Source organism: Carcharhinus amblyrhynchos, unplaced genomic scaffold, assembly GCF_965287045.1.
Source record: "Carcharhinus amblyrhynchos unplaced genomic scaffold, sCarAmb.v2.hapA scaffold_38, whole genome shotgun sequence".
NCBI classification, from domain to species: Eukaryota; Metazoa; Chordata; class Chondrichthyes; order Carcharhiniformes; family Carcharhinidae; genus Carcharhinus; species Carcharhinus amblyrhynchos.
In genome coordinates, this window is record NW_027649779.1 from 2,867,654 (window position 1) to 2,883,227 (window position 15,574).

Genomic DNA, 15,574 nt, shown 5'->3' on the forward strand with positions numbered 1-15,574 from the left:
AGAGGGCAGTCAGGAGGGCGAAAAGAGGGTATGATATGGATCTGGCAGATAAGATTAAAGAAAATCCCAAGAGGCTCTGTAGCTATATTAAGAATAAAAGTGTGGCTACAGAGAGAATAGATCACCTTAAAAATCAGCGTGGCCATCTGTGTGTGGAGCCACAGGAGATCGCTGAGTTTTTAAATGAATATTTCTCCCCCTTGTTGACTGAGGAGAGTATCATAGGTGCTAAAGGAATAAGAGGTTATGTATTGGGCCACACACCTATTACTTATACGTATTACAGGGGATGGATAGGGTAGAGGTAGAGAGATTCTTCCCACTCAGAAAGGATAGCAGGACTGGAGGGCACAGCCTCAAAATAAGGTGGGAGGGGGGGGGGACCAGTTTAGATCAGAGTCAAGAAGGGTGGTGAATCTCTGGAATTCTCTGCCCGTTGAAGTAAGAACATAAGAAATAGGAGCAGGAGTAGGCCATCTAGCCCTTCGAGCCTGCCCCGCCATTCAATAAGATCATGGCTGATCTGAAGTGGATCAGTTCCACTTTCTCGCTTTCTCCCCATAACCCTTAATTCCTCTGTCTATCAGAAATCTATCCACCCGTGACTTAAATATATTTAGCGAGGCAGCCTCCACCACTTCAACGGGCAGAGAATTCTAGAGATTCACCACCCTTTGAGTGAAGAAGTTCCTCCTCAACTCTGATCTAAATTTATCTTGAGGCTGTGCCCTCTAGTCCTACTATCCTTTCTGAGTGGGAAGAGTCTCTCCACCTCTATCCTATCCATCCCTTTCATCATCTTATACGTCTCAATGAGATCCCCCCCTCATCCTTCTAAACTCTAATGAGTACAAGCCCAGTGTATTCAGCCTCTCCTCATAGCTCAACCCCCTCAACTCCGGTATCAGCCTAGTGAACCTCCTCTGCACTCCCACCAAGGCCAAAATATCCTTGTGTAAGTACAGCGCCCAAAATTGCACACAGTACTCCAGCTGCGGCCTCACCAGTGCCCTGTACAGTTGCAGCAAGACCTCCTACTTTTATATTCAATCCCCCTCGCTATGAAGGCCAGCATCCCATTCGCCTTCCTGACCACCTGCAGCACCTGCAAGCTGGGTTTTTGCGACTCATGCACAAGGACCCCGAGGTCCCTCTGCACCGTCTCCTGCTGCAGTTTTTCACCCCGTAAGTAATAATCCTTCCTACTATTATTCCTACCAAAGTGGATAACCTCAGACTTGCCAACATTGTATTCCATCTGCCAAGTGGTGGAGGTTACCTCACTGAATATATTTAAGTTCCAGGTAGATAGGTTTCTGATAGACAAGGGAATTAAGGGGAGAAAGCGGGAAAGTGGAACTGATCCACTTCAGATCAGCCATGATCTTATTGAATGGCGGGGCAGGCTCGAAGGGCTAAATGGCCTACTCCTGCTCCTATTTCTTATGTAGTTTTGTACTTAGAACAAAGAACAACACAGCCCAGGAAACAGCCCCTTCAGCCCAACGAGCCCACGCTGCCCATTTTAACATTGCGAGTTCCCTCTTCCACCCATGACCCTTGTCTATGCTTATGGCACTCCACATTGGAAACCAGATTGAGGGGAGACTAATTTAGGGACAATTTGTTACACCAATCAGCCTAAGGGCACATCTTTGGGGTGTGGGAGGAAACCAGAGCACCCGGAGAAAACCCACGCAGTGGAGATATACTCGTGGAGAAATCTTCAACCTTAAAGTGCATTAAGGTAAATAAATCCCCTGGGCCTAATTAAAGTGTATTCTCAGATCTTTTGAGAGGTTAGGGAAGAAATTGCAGTGGCCCTTCAAGAGAGATTTGCTTCTTTCTTTCCACTGGCAAAGTTGTGGAAGATTGAAGTGTGGCAGATCTTGTTCCATTGTTTGAGGAGTAAAGAGAAGCCTGGTGATGGTAGGCCGCTGAGCCTCACATCAGTGCTGGATAAGTTACTGGAGGGAATTCTGAGGCACAGGTTCAGAGCTTGGCCTGGACCAGTTAGCCCAAGGGCCTGTTTCTGTGCTTTATTGCTCCATGGCCAGTGCTCCATTTGTTATCGGTCTTTATACTTCGAGCTAGCTTTCCCTCATACTCACATTTTTCCTCCCTTGTCATTCTTTTCCTCATTCTTGGCCATTTTAAATATTCTGACCAATTGGCTGACCTGCCAGTCACCATCGTATGTGTCAGAATGGGCCAAGACTGAGGCAGCTGTGTTATATATATTTAAGAACATAAGAAATGGGAGCAGGAGTAGGCCATCTAGCCCTTCGAGCCTGCCCCGCCATTCAATAAGATCATGACTTTAAAAAAGCTTTATTTAGAAAAGAGAATAGGCCAACGTTTGGAGCGTCAGAGTTCTCCACAGATGCTGTTAGACCTGCTGAGATTTTCCAGCATTTTCTGTTTTTGTTTCGCAGTATTTTGCCTTTAAATGTATTTATATATCCTTGTGGACTGTGTTAACAAATGAATTGTTACTAACTGATATGTAAAGCATTATGGGATGTCGCTGGCTTGAGCACATTCCTATTTAGTCATTAAAGACACAATCATGGGGCATTAAACTTGCCGAGCAGAGCCTCTCATATCAGCACACATACTTGTGAGACTGCTATAAGTACAGACAAGTCAGAGATAAGAGTGTCCTGAGATTTATTGTGAAGGTTCAGGGATGGTTGGTCAGATGTAGTAATTCTCATTCCCCAAAAGCTGTGAATCCCTGTCTTACACACTCTCCCTCCATGCTGCATCTAATATTCTCTCTCCCAATTCCCCTGAAGGTGCTTATTGACAGATCCCTGTCCTGGACACACACAGTGAAAAGTCTGACAACACCAGGTTTTAGTCCAACCTATTTATTAATATTTACGCCAGTCCAACGCCGGCATACCCACATCTGGACACACACACACACACACACACAGAGCTGACAGACCCCATGCCGGCTGCCAGACAGATCCCTGTCCTGGGACACACACACAGAGCTGACAGTCCCCACGCAGGCTGCCAGACAGATCTCTGTCCTGGACACACACACACACACAGAGCTGACAGTCTCCATTCAGGCTGCCAGACAGATCTCTGTATGAATGAATGGAGTAACAATGTGCGGAATGTACTGACTGGAGGGGAATGAATGAATGGGCGGGGGCGGGGCTCAGGAGACGTCACCGCTAGAGCAGACTGATTGGCTGATTCAGGCCGGGCTCCATTGTGCCGTCACAATGACTCGGAGGGGCGTGCCCAGCACCCCGCCTCCCATTGGCGGCCACGGGCACTGGTTACAGAAGCAGAACACTTTGCGCATTGGACACCAGCTGGCGGGTCAAAACCACACGTGGGCTCGGGTTCCGCCCCCCATTGTCTGCGTACGGGGACATTGACCAATGGGAACGCCTGGAGGACCGGATGAGGCGCTGGTCCTCCAACCAATCAGAGTCTGAGATTTGGCTGAATGGCGCTTCCTGTATTGTGGCCCAGCATTGCTGCTGTTCCTCCCTCTGTCTGAATGAAGACAGATTAATATTGGCCTGGAACTACCTTAGATATTTCCAGGCATTAATCTCCTGCCTATCAGAGTCATTAGTCGTTTGGATTTCTCTTCCACAGGGATCAGTGGAGGCTGAGGCTCATTGAATATATCCCAGGGTGAGTTAGACTGATTTTTAATTTGAGTCAAGAGTTATGGGGAACAGCTAGGAAAGTGGAGAGAAAATTAAGGTAAAGAGGGATTTCCTCACTCAAGGATGTGGTGAAGTTTTGGACCACAAAAGCCCTCAGTCATCAAGCAATTTCAAGCCGGGGATTGATAAGATTTTGAGATATCGAAGACACTGGCGCATCGAGGCATCTGGGGGATAGCATGGGAAATGTGACGATCGGCCAATCCTCAGTCAATGGTTGTGGCAATCTGATGGGCTGAATGGCCCAACTTGTTGCTTCTATTGCTTACGATTTCTGTGTGCTGGAGTGGAGGCAGTGAGCGTGGATCTGTCAATTGGCCTCAATCAGTATCTTCAGGAGAATTGGGAGGGTGAATATCAGAGTGAGAATGGAGGGAGAGTGCGTGTGGGACAGAGATTTACAGCTTTTGGGGAATGAGAGAGGAAAGAATGTTCCGTGGAAACTAGAATTTTCTGTCCTGAATTTCTGTTCTGACACTGATGACTTTTTTTCAACTCGTTTTACAGGATATTGAGAGAGGAATCGTGGGCAGAATTCTCAAAAGTCACATCGAGACGTGACAGAGTCACATTCCTTGGGACCTGAATTGGCCTTTGAATCCAGGAGGAGAAATGGCTGTCCAGTCTGTTGATTTGAAAAGATTTCAAACATCAGTGTGACTGGAAAAGGCAACAACCGTGTTCCAGTGCACTGACTAAAGCGCTTTAACCAGTTACAAAGCCTGAATAGATATCACAGCTGGGAGAAACTGTACTTGTGTTCTGTGTGTGAACGAGGCTGCAACTGAGGCAAGATCACATGCACCATGGAGAAACCATGGAAATGTGCGGACTGTGGGAAGAGATACAGAGTCCCATCTAAGCTGGAAATACATAGGCGCAGCCACACTGGGGAGAGGCCATTCATCTGCTCTCAGTGTAAGAAGGGATTCAACCAGTCATCCAGCCTCCAGAGATACCAGCGAGTTCACACTGGGGAGAGACCATTTACTTGCTCTCAGTGTGGGGAGGGATTCATTCAGTTATCCAGCCTGCAGACACACCAGCGAGTTCACACTGGGGAGAGGCCGTTCGCCTGCTCTCAGTGTGGGAAGGGATTCACTCGGTTATCCCACCTGCAGAGACACCAGCGAGTTCACACTGGGGAGAGGCCTTTCACCTGCTCTCAGTGTGGGAAGGGATTCACTCGGTTATCCCACCTGCAGAGACACCAGCGAGTTCACACTGGGGAGAGGCCTTTCACCTGCTCGCAGTGTGGGGAGGGATTCACTTGGTCAGCCCATCTGCAGAGACACCAGCGGATTCACACCGGGGAGAGGCCGTTCACCTGCTCGCAGTGTGGGAAAGAATTCACTCAGTCATCCCACCTGCAGAGACACCAGCGAGTTCACACCGGGGAGAGGCCTTTCACCTGCTCGCAGTGTGGGGAGGAATTCACGCAGTCATCCCACCTGCAGACACACCAGCGACGTCACACCAGGGAGAGGCCATTCACGTGCACCCAGTGTGGGAAGGGATTCAGAGTCTCATCCCAGCTGCTGAGACACCAGCGAATTCACGAGTGATTCCAGGGGTTTGGATTCTGCTGTTACTGTTTCAGCTCTCAGTTATATCCAGGACTGTATTTTGTTCATTCTCACTGTTGGTCAATGGGGAGGGTTTCTTTCTGCTGGACTGGCCGGTCTCAGCCTCCAGTGGGCTGATTCTCTTTGAGTCTTGTTGCGAATACTTTGTTTTAAATTTCACAAGGATCACAGAGTGACAGGGTGTTAGGACGTTCAGGGATATTTAATGAGCATTTCTGTTTGAAACCTCCCCCCCCACAAATATCCATCCAATTTCCTTTAATTGTTTAGTGTGTCCATTTCCTCCCCCCTCGGAGGCAGCAAGTTCCAAGTCATTACCATTCGCTGCATCAAAGTATTCTTCCTCACATTCCACCCCCTACATCTCTGACCCAAAACTTTAAATCTGTGTCCCCCTCGTCCCTGTCCCATCAGCGAATGGGAACAACTTTTCTTTGTCCACCTTATCTAAACCTGTCAGAATCTTGTCCACCTCGTTCAAATCTCCCCTCAACCTCCTTTGCTCCAAGGGGAACAACCCCAGCCTGACATTGACAATAAAGAATAAACTAACAGAATATGTTAGTACCTGAAATCAAATGGGAATGTTTAATTTCTGTTTTAAAGATATTGTGAATATATTTTGCTGGACAATAATTGGGATAACTCAGCTTGGGTGTGGTTGAATGGAATATATCAATCTGGTATCGACCTACAGTTAGTGAAAGTCTGGAACGTGCAGCTGGAAATCACTCCCTAACAGCACTGTGGGTGTATTTACAGGCATTGTAGCAGTTCAGGAAGGCAGTGTTGGGGTTGACCATGGCCGAGGCAGCTACATACAGACACATATTCTGTTATAATGGAAGGAGTGCAGATTGAATGTGAGGCATTATGGGACTGGACTGTCCTGACCACATTCCTGTGACAGCTCAGTTTCTGCAATTACAGACCATTAAAGCTGCTGAGCAGGGCCCCCAGGGAGGACCTGGTGAGAATATTTACTCAGAATGAATTAGAATTAAACTTCTTCCAGTTTAGTGGCTGAGAACCTGAATCTGTAAAAAGGGGGTCTGACCAATCCAGAAACAGCGGTAGGTAGTTAGTTCAGAAGTTAAGAAGCGTTCTCAGGCGTCAGATCAATTATTTTCTTACAAATTTGTGAGGGATTTGTGACCTGACAGTCAGTGAAGTGACTCCGAGTAACACTGGACTGAAAAGCAGACCCTCTGAGAGATTCTAATCCTACCATTAGATGGAACAAGAAAAAAAGTTTCAGTTATAATAAAGGAGAATTAAGCATCTTGTATCTTATTTTATTTGAGGAATTGTGAGCTTGTAGTGCTCTATCACTTTAAGAAACTATAGCTGTGAGAGAGAATGATGAGGATTCATGGTTTGATATTTACGAGCTGTGAAACCCTGTATGTTTTGTTTGTTTATGTGGATGTTTGTAGATGGGTTTTATCATTGTTTTGGGCTACCTTTGTTAAGGTTTATCTTTCTGGGGATTTAACCTTGTGTCTTTAATTGAAAGTATTTCTAGAAGTTTAAAAACAGAACCACAAGAACACTTAAGGAATTAATTTTGGTCATTCTTATAAAGCACATGCAAAGTTTCTCTGCTCGTGTATGGATGATATTTGTGGGTTGAATGCTTCAAGCTTTGAGGATTTCTTTCTGTCTGTGATTTAAATCAAACAGATTTCCAAAACAAAGTATAATTAATAATAAAGCTTTTTTTTTCAAAAGTTATGAGCCTGGAGCCATATTTACTGAGCTGGTTCCAGGGTGTGTTACTAAACATGTGGGAATTTTAATCCGGATACAATTCATACACGTGAGAATGAGAGTTTTAATTTGTCATGGTTATTTAAAATTTGGGAGATGTGAAATAATTCTGACCAATCCTGTGTTGTATTGAACTGTGGTTAAACTTCCTATCGGAGTTGAGAGACTGAGTAAGAACATCAGAACATAACTGAGCCCAGTTTATTTATTAGTGTCACAAGTCGGCTTATATTAACACTGCAATGAAGTTACTGTGAAAATCCCCTAGTCGTCACATTCCGGCACCTGTTCAGGTACACTGAAGTAGAATTTACCATGGCCAATGCACCTAACCACCTGTGGGAGGAAACCAGAGCATCTGGAGGAAACCCACACACACACACGGGGAGAATGTGCAGACTGCACACAGACAGGAACCCAAGCCAAGAATCAAACCCGCACCTGCGCAAGGATATTTTGGCCCTGGAGGGAGTGCAGAGGAGGTCTACTAGGCTGATACCGGAGTTGAGGGGATTGAGCTATGAGGAGAGGCTGAATAAACTAGGCTTGTACTCGTTAGAGTTTAGAAGAATGAGGGGAGATCTCATTGAGACGTATAAGATGATGAATGGGATGGATAGGATAGAGGTGGAGAGACTCTTCCCGCTCAAAAAAAGACAGTAGGACTAGGGGGCACAGACTCAAGATAAAGGGGAGGCGGTTTAGAACGGAGTTGAGGAGGAACTTCTTCACTCAAAGGGTGGTGAATCTCTGGAATTCTCTGCCCGTTGAAGTGGTGGAGGCTGCCTCGCTAAATATTTTTAAGAAGCGGGTTGATGGGTTCTTGATAAGAGAGGGGATTAAGGGTTATGGGGAGAGGGCGGGAAAGTGGAACTGAGCCACGACAGATCAGCCATGATCTTATTGAATGGCGGGGCAGGCTCGAAGGGCTAGATGGCCTACTCCTGCTCCTATTTCTTATGTTCTTATGAAATAGGAGCAGGAGTAGGCCATCTAGCCCTTCGAGCCTGCCCTGCCATTCAATAAGATCATGGCTGATCTGAAGTGGATCAGTTCCACTTTCCCGCTTTCTCCCCATAACCCTTAATTCCCTTGCCTATCAGAAACCTATCTCCCTGTGACTTAAATATATTCAGCGAGGCAGCCTCCACCACTTCAATGGGCAGAGAATTCCAGAGATTCACCACCCTTTGAGTGAAGAAGTTCCTCCTCAACACTGTTCTAAACTGCTCCCCCCTTATCTTGAGGCTGTGCCCTCTAGTCCTGCTATCCTTTCTGAGCGGGAAGAATCTCTCTACCTCTACCCTATCCATCCCCTTCATTATCTTATACGTCTCTATAAGATCCCCCCTCATCCTTCTAAACTCCAACGAGTACAGACCCATACTTATACTTTCCCCCCTCCCTGGGCTGATGTCCCAGTTCAGATGCCGGTCCGACACAAGATCCCTGATGTGGAGATGCCGACATTGGACTGGGGTAAACACAGTAAGACGTCTCACAACACCAGGTTAAAGTCCAACAGGTTTATTTGATAGTAACGGCCGCAAGCTTTCGGAACACTATTCCTTCATCAGGTGAGTGAGAGAATTCTCCACTTTCCCTCTCCACTCCCTGGGCTGAGATCCCAGTTCAGTGTCTGGATGAGTCTCTCTCTAGGCTGAGATCCCAGTCCAGTGTCTGGATGAGTCTCTCTCTGGGCTGAGATCCCAGTCCAGTGTCTGGATGAGTCTCTCTCTGGGCTGAGATCCCAGTCCAGTGTCTGGATGAGTCTCTCTCTCTGGGCTGAGATCCCAGTTCAGTGTCTGGAAGAGTCTCTCTCTCTGGGCTGAGATCCCAGTTCAGTGTCTGGAAGAGTCTCTCTCTCTGGGCTGAGATCCCAGTTCAGTGTCTGGATGAGTCTCTCTCCCTGGGCTGAGATCCCAGTTCAGTGTCTGGATGAGTCTCTCTCTCTGGGCTGAGATCCCAGTTCAGTGTCTGGAAGAGTCTCTCTCCCTGGGCTGAGATCCCAGTGTCTGGATGAGTCTCACTGTGTCCCCCTGGCGGTACACTGAGAATCTGACCGCCTTCATTCAGATACAGCACCTCCACTGCGCATGTTTCACCCTCAGCCCAACCCCGCCCCCCATTCAGTCTGATTGGTTGACGCATCAGCCACTCACCCTCTGACCTCCGGCACCACCTCCTCCGATTGGTCCGGAGTCGGTGTCAATCATCATGTTGGCACATGCGCAGTCGGTAGAGACGGAGGGCCGGAGCTCGCGCGAGAGGTTTTAAAATGCGAGTTTTCCAAAGGCCGAGCGCGGATCCAGAGACTAAATTAAATCTGTAAAGATAAACAGAGCCAGCAGGTAAGTCAGAGAGGCTTCATAAGCTTACTGTGCGGTCACTAAACCCTCAATACGGTTTTGGTGCCGCGTTTGCTCGGCGATGCGACCTTTCTCCAGGAGAGAGCCGAGATACCGGCCACCATCTTTATAGAGGCGATGTGCATCACAGCGCATGCGCTGTTGCCATCTTTATAAGGGGCAATGTGCACCAAAGCACATGCGCCGCCGCCATCTTTATATAGCCGATGTTCACCAACGCGAATGCGCTACTGCCATCTTTATAAGGGGCAATGTGCCCAAAGCGCATGCGCACTCGCTATGCCATCACAGAATGTGTAACCTCTCCCTGCTGATTACCCCAGGGAGAAATCCTCCTTTCAGGTGATGCAGCATTTCATTTGTATCTCCTCCAACTCGGTGCTCCCTTTGTGGACTCCTTTACCTTGGGGACATTAAATGTACACCGGATATCTGCTTTGTGGAAACATCTTTCACTCCATCCCCAAACCTGACCACAACCTTCCGGTCACATTTCAGCTCAGTGTCTTGCTCTCATGCCCACCCTCGGTCTGCTGCAATGCTCCAGTTGTACACAATGCAAACTCAATGAAAAACACCTCATCTTCCAGTTGGGCAAGTTACAACCTTCTGGATTCAACGTTACATTCAACAGCTTCAGAATGTGAACTTTCCCTTCCATCTCCGCTCTCCTTTTTTTGTTTTCTGTTATCCAGTTTCCCTTGGCTTGTCCCAACACAACCCCTGCCCCATGTGGCTACTGTCCCTTGTTCAGTTTTGTTCTGAGCTCTGATCTTCCATTAACACATTCCGTATCTAACCTTTGCCGCAGTCAACATTCTTCAGTCCTAATGATTCCATTAACTCCCCCTTTTTTCTCACGCCCCTGACATCATTATCAATCTCTCCTTAACTCTGACTGATCACCAGCTTTCCATTCTGTCCAAAATTTATATCTTTTTTATATTCTATAGAAGGGTCACATGGACTGAAAACATTAACTTTGTTTCTCTCCACAGTTGCTGTCATTCTTGCTGAATTTATCCAGTGTTTTCTATTTTTATTGGTGGCAATGAGCCATTCATAAAATGTGTGTTCACTGGGACTTTCAGATCAGCAGTAATAAACATAAGAAACATAAGAAATAGGAGCAGGAGTAGGCCATCTAGCCCTTCGAGCCTGCCCCGCCATTCAATAAGATCATGGCTGATCTGTCGTGGCTCAGTTCCACTTTCCCGCCCTCTCCCCATAACCTTTAATCCCCTCTCTTATCAAGAACCCATCAACCCGCTTCTTAAAAATATTTAGCGAGGCAGCCTCCACCACTTCAACGGGCAGAGAATTCCAGAGATTCACCACCCTTTGAGTGAAGAAGTTCCTCCTCAACTCCGTTCTAAACCGCCTCCCCTTTATCTTGAGTCTGTGCCCCCTAGTCCTACTGTCTTTTTTGAGCGGGAAGAGTCTCTCCACCTCTATCCTATCCATCCCATTCATCATCTTATACGTCTCAATGAGATCTCCCCTCATTCTTCTAAACTCTAACGAGTACAAGCCTAGTTTATTCAGCCTCTCCTCATAGCTTAATCCCCTCAACTCCGGTATCAGCCTAGTAAACCTCCTCTGCACTCCCTCCAGGGCCAAAATATCCTTGCGCAGGTGCGGCGCCCAAAACTGCACACAGTACTCCAGCTGCGGCCTCACCAATGCCCTATACAGCTGCAGCAAGACCTCCCTACTTTTATATTCAATCCCCCTCGCTATGAAGGCCAGCATCCCATTCGCCTTCCTGACCACCTGCTGCACCTGCAAGCTGGGTTTTTGCGACTCATGCACAAGGACCCCGAGGTCCCTCTGCACCGTCGCCTGCTGCAGTTTTTCGGCACGTAAGTAATAGTCCTTCCTACCATTCTTCCTACCAAAGTGGACCACCTCACACTTGCCAACATTAAATTCCATTTGCCATTTCCTGGCCCATTCGCCCAGCCTATCTAGATCCTTCTGCAGACTCTCCACACCCTCCGCACAATTTGCCTTTCCCCCAATCTTGGTGTCATCAGCAAATTTCGACACCCTGCACTCGGTTCCCTCCTCCAGATCATCTATATAAATGGTAAATAGCTGAGGCCCCAGCACCGACCCCTGGGGCACCCCACTAGTCACCAACCGCCAATCCGAATAGCACCCATTTACCCCCACTCTCTGCCTCCTATTTGACAACCAATCCTCTATCCACGCTAACACCCTACCCCCAACTCCATGTCCCCTGACCTTCTGCAATAACCTCTTGTGAGGTACCTTGTCAAACACCTTCTGAAAATCCAGAAAGACCACATCCACTGGCTCTCCTCTATCCACTGCCCTAGACACATCCTCATAGAACTCCAGTAAATTTGTCAGACACGACTTCCCTTTAATGAAACCGTGTTGCGTCCGCCCTATCAAGCAATTCCCTTCAAGATGCCTCGCAATTTCCTCCTTAATGACGGATTCTAACATTTTACCTACCACAGACGTTAAACTAACCGGCCTATAATTCCCCGCCTTTTGCCTGGCACCCTTCTTAAACAACGGCGTAACATTAGCCGTTTTCCAATCTTCCGGCACTTCCCCGGAATCCAGTGACGTCTGGAAAATAACCACCAAGGCATCCACTATCACCTCCGCCATTTCTTTCAGAACCCTCGGATGCATTCCATCCGGTCCTGGGGACTTGTAGAATTGTAAACCTATGGTCACTCAGTCGTATGGAATTTAAGTATTGCTAATTGAAAGACACGTGTTTTTGAAGCTTTTCATCTTGCATTCATCCAGACAGATGCAAAAATACCAAATTTCAAAGCAAATAATAATTGCTGCTGGATGAGGAACATGTATTGACTGGTTTGACAGTCAGTTCTGATTGGTTAGGATGTGGCCATGGAGAATGCACCAGGGAACTATCACTCCTGCCTTTGTTTAGTTTCAGAAAAGGCCCATTGCTTGGACATGTCCCTTCTACATGCAGAGGACAGCTCCCTGTGTTTGACTACATGTAGCTTCTCGCAAGTGTAAGTAAAACACTTTACAAGTCCAACTGATAATCTTTACAATTTGGCATGCTTGTGTCTGTCCAGATGAGTATAAGATACAAAAGGTTTTTAGCAATATTCCAGTGTCTTAAAGGACAAAAATATAGTATGGAGAGGTGAAGGGGGAGGGTTTCAGAGTTTGGGGATGAGAGACTGAAGGCTTTGTCTCAAATGGTGGAGGGATTAAATAGTGAATGTACAAGGTGCCAGAATTAGAGCAGCACAGATATCTCAGCGGGCAGCAGGGTTAGAGGATAATACAGAGATAGGGAGGGATGAAGCCCTGGAGAGATTTGAATGCAAGGAGGAGAATTTTAAACTGAAGACATGAGAGGGACAGAAATTTGCAACTTTGGGGATCAAAGTGTTCCATAGGAGCGAGAATTTCCTGTTCTTCCGGTGATGACTTTGTAAACTCTTTTCGCAGAGAATTAGAACGGGAGGATTTGCAGACAAGAAACTCAAACCAAGTATCACGTAAAGAGCCAACAGAGTCGCTCGATTAATCAGGATTTGAATATCATCAGTCTTCGAATGTGAAAGAAGAAATGTTTGTCTGTTCTGCCTGTGGGAAAAGGTTTGAAACATCACTGTGACACACCTGAATGAGAATGTTCCAGTGAACTGAGTGTGGAAAGAGCTTTAACCAGTTACACAGCCTGAAAAAACATCACACCGTTCACAGTGAGGAGAAATTGTACACGTGTTCTTGTGTGTGATCATCCACCTTGGAGGGACACGAGGACACTAACACCATGGAGAAACCATGGAAATGTGGGGAGTGTGGGAAAGGATTCAGTTCTCCATCCCTGCTGGAAATTCATCAGCGCAGTCACACTGGGGAGAGGCCGTTCACCTGCTCAGAGTGTGGGAAGGGATTCACTCAGTCCTCCCAATTGCTAACGCACCAGCGGTTTCACACTGGGGAGAGGCCGTTCACCTGCTCGGAGTGTGGGAAGGGATTCACTCAGTTATCTGACCTGCGGAGACACCAGCGAGTTCACACTGGGGAGACACAGTTCACCTGCTCTGAGTGTGGGAAGGGATTCATTCAGTCATCCAATTTACTGAAACACCAGCAAGTTCACACTGGGGAGAGACCGTTCACCTGCCCTGTGTGTGGGAAAGGATTCACTCGGTCCTCTGATTTGCTAAGTCACCAGCGAGTTCACACTGAGGAGAAGGTGTTCGGCTGCACTTCCTGTGGGAAGAGATTCAGGTCTTCAGCCCAGCTCGGTGTACACCAGCGAGTTCACACTGGGGAGAGACCGTTCACCTGCTCCGAGTGTGGGAATAAATTTGCTCAGTTATCTCACCTGCAGACACACCAGCGAACACACACTGGGGAGAAACCGTTCACCTGCTCTGAGTGTGGGAACAAATTCACTTGTTCATCCCACCTGAGGAGACACCAGCGAGTCCACACGAGGGAGAGGCCGTTCACCTGCTCCCAGTGCGGGAAGGGATTCACTCAGTCTGGCAGCCTGCTGAGGCACCAACGCATTCACAATTAACTGTAGGGTTTGGATTCTGATGTTAGTGCAGTTCAATACTGATTGTTCATCAGATATAGGAGCAGAATGAGGCCACTCGGCCCATCTGCTCTGCCATTCAATCATGGCTGATATTTTTCTCATCCCCATTCTCCTGCCTTTTTCCCATAACCCCTGATCCCCTTATTCATCAAGACCCTATCTATCTCTGTCTTAAAGACACTCAATGACCTGGCCCTCCACAGCCTTCTGCAGCAAAGAGTTCCACACATTCCCCACTCTCTGGCTGAAGAAATCCCTCCCCATCTCTGTTTTAAAGGAGCGTCCCTTTAGCCTGAGGTTGTGCCCTCTCTGGTTCTAGTTTTATCTCGTACGGATTTTGTTTTGTTGATGTTAATAATCCCAGTAACTGGGCTGAGGTTTAAGATTCTGGATCTGGAGCTGATTGTGTTCTCGAGGCTGCAGCTTCCCTTTAAGGACCGCTGCCTCTGATCTTTCCCCATAACTCAGCAACTCTCATCAGAAATTAGTTTACAACAAGATTCTGAACTTTTACTACATTGATCTTTGGGACAAACTCTCCAGTTCAGTGTGGGAGAGGTCCCACTGATTGACATCTGCAATGAGAAAGTGTTGATTAATCCTTGCTGGGAATTCTTTCTGACTTGCACATTACACACAGTGACACCTCCATTATCCACCAGAAAGAAAGGGGAATGAGAACTGGTGGAGAATCAAGAACTCCCAGATGTTACCCCTCCTGTGCCTACAGAATCTACATTTTCAAGTTTGCTGATGACCCCATCGTACTGGGTCGGATCTCAAACAATCTCGAGACAGAGAACAGGAATGAGATAGAGAATCTGGTGAACTGGTGCAGCAACAATAATCTCTCCCTCAATGTCAACAAAACAAAGGAGATTTTCATCGACTTCAGGAAGTGTAAAGGAGAACATGCCCCTGTCTACATCAACGGGAACCAATGAGAAAGGATCGAGAGCTTCAAGTTTCTAGGTGTCCAGATCACCAACAACCTGTCCTGGTCCCCCCCCACGCTGACACTATAGTTAAGAAAGCCCCACCAACGCCTCTACTTTCTCAGAAGACTAAGGAAATTTGGCATGTCAGCTACGACTCTCACCAACTTTTACAGATGCCCCATAGAAAGCATTCTTTCTGGTTGGATCACAGCTCGGTCTGGGCTCCTGCTCTGCCCAAGACCGCAAGGAACTACAAAAGGGTGGTGAATGTAGCCCAATCCATCACACAAACCAGCCTCCCATCCATTGACTCTGTCTACACTTCCGGCTGCCTCGGGGAAAAGCAGCCGGGATAATTAAGGACCCCACGCATCCCGGACATTCCCTCTTCCACCTTTTTCCATAGGGAAAAAGATACAGAAGTCTGAGGTCACGTACCGACCGACTCAAGAACAGCTTCTTCCCTGCTGCTGTCAGACTTTTGAATGGACCTACCTCGCATTAAGTTGATCTTTCTCTGCACCCTCGCTGTGACTGTAACACTACATTCTGCACCCTCTCCTTTCCTTCTTTAGGAACAGTATGCTTGTCTGTATAGTGCACAAGATACAGTATTTTTCACTGTATA

At 47.3% G+C, this 15,574-nt stretch overlaps 2 protein-coding genes across 3 annotated transcripts in view; both read left to right on the plus strand.

The window, feature by feature from the left end:
• Positions 1–15,574, plus strand: part of LOC145362394 (uncharacterized) — a 74,129-nt gene that overhangs the window by 40,880 nt on the left and 17,675 nt on the right. The window contains exon 4 of the mRNA XM_080218440.1: positions 4,579–5,224. Within this exon, the coding sequence (XP_080074566.1) occupies positions 4,579–5,224 (646 nt within the window). The remainder of the gene's footprint in view (positions 1–4,578; positions 5,225–15,574) is intronic.
• On the plus strand, positions 8,593–15,266 carry LOC145362585 (uncharacterized). 2 transcript variants are annotated; one of them, XM_080218587.1, is made up of 3 exons: positions 8,593–9,408; positions 12,365–12,452; positions 12,901–15,266. In XM_080218587.1, exon 3 carries the CDS (start codon positions 13,229–13,231, stop codon positions 13,985–13,987), a length of 759 nt encoding a protein of 252 aa, XP_080074713.1. In that variant the 5' UTR covers positions 8,593–9,408; positions 12,365–12,452; positions 12,901–13,228; the 3' UTR covers positions 13,988–15,266. The 2 variants fall into 2 exon arrangements, with proteins under 2 accessions (XP_080074713.1, XP_080074714.1); XM_080218588.1 differs by lacking the exon at positions 12,365–12,452.

Excerpts from the sequence above, each read along its gene's own strand:
- LOC145362585 (XM_080218587.1), top strand. The coding sequence starts at position 13,229 with ATGGAGAAACCATGGAAATGTGGGGAGTGTGGGAAAGGATTCAGTTCT.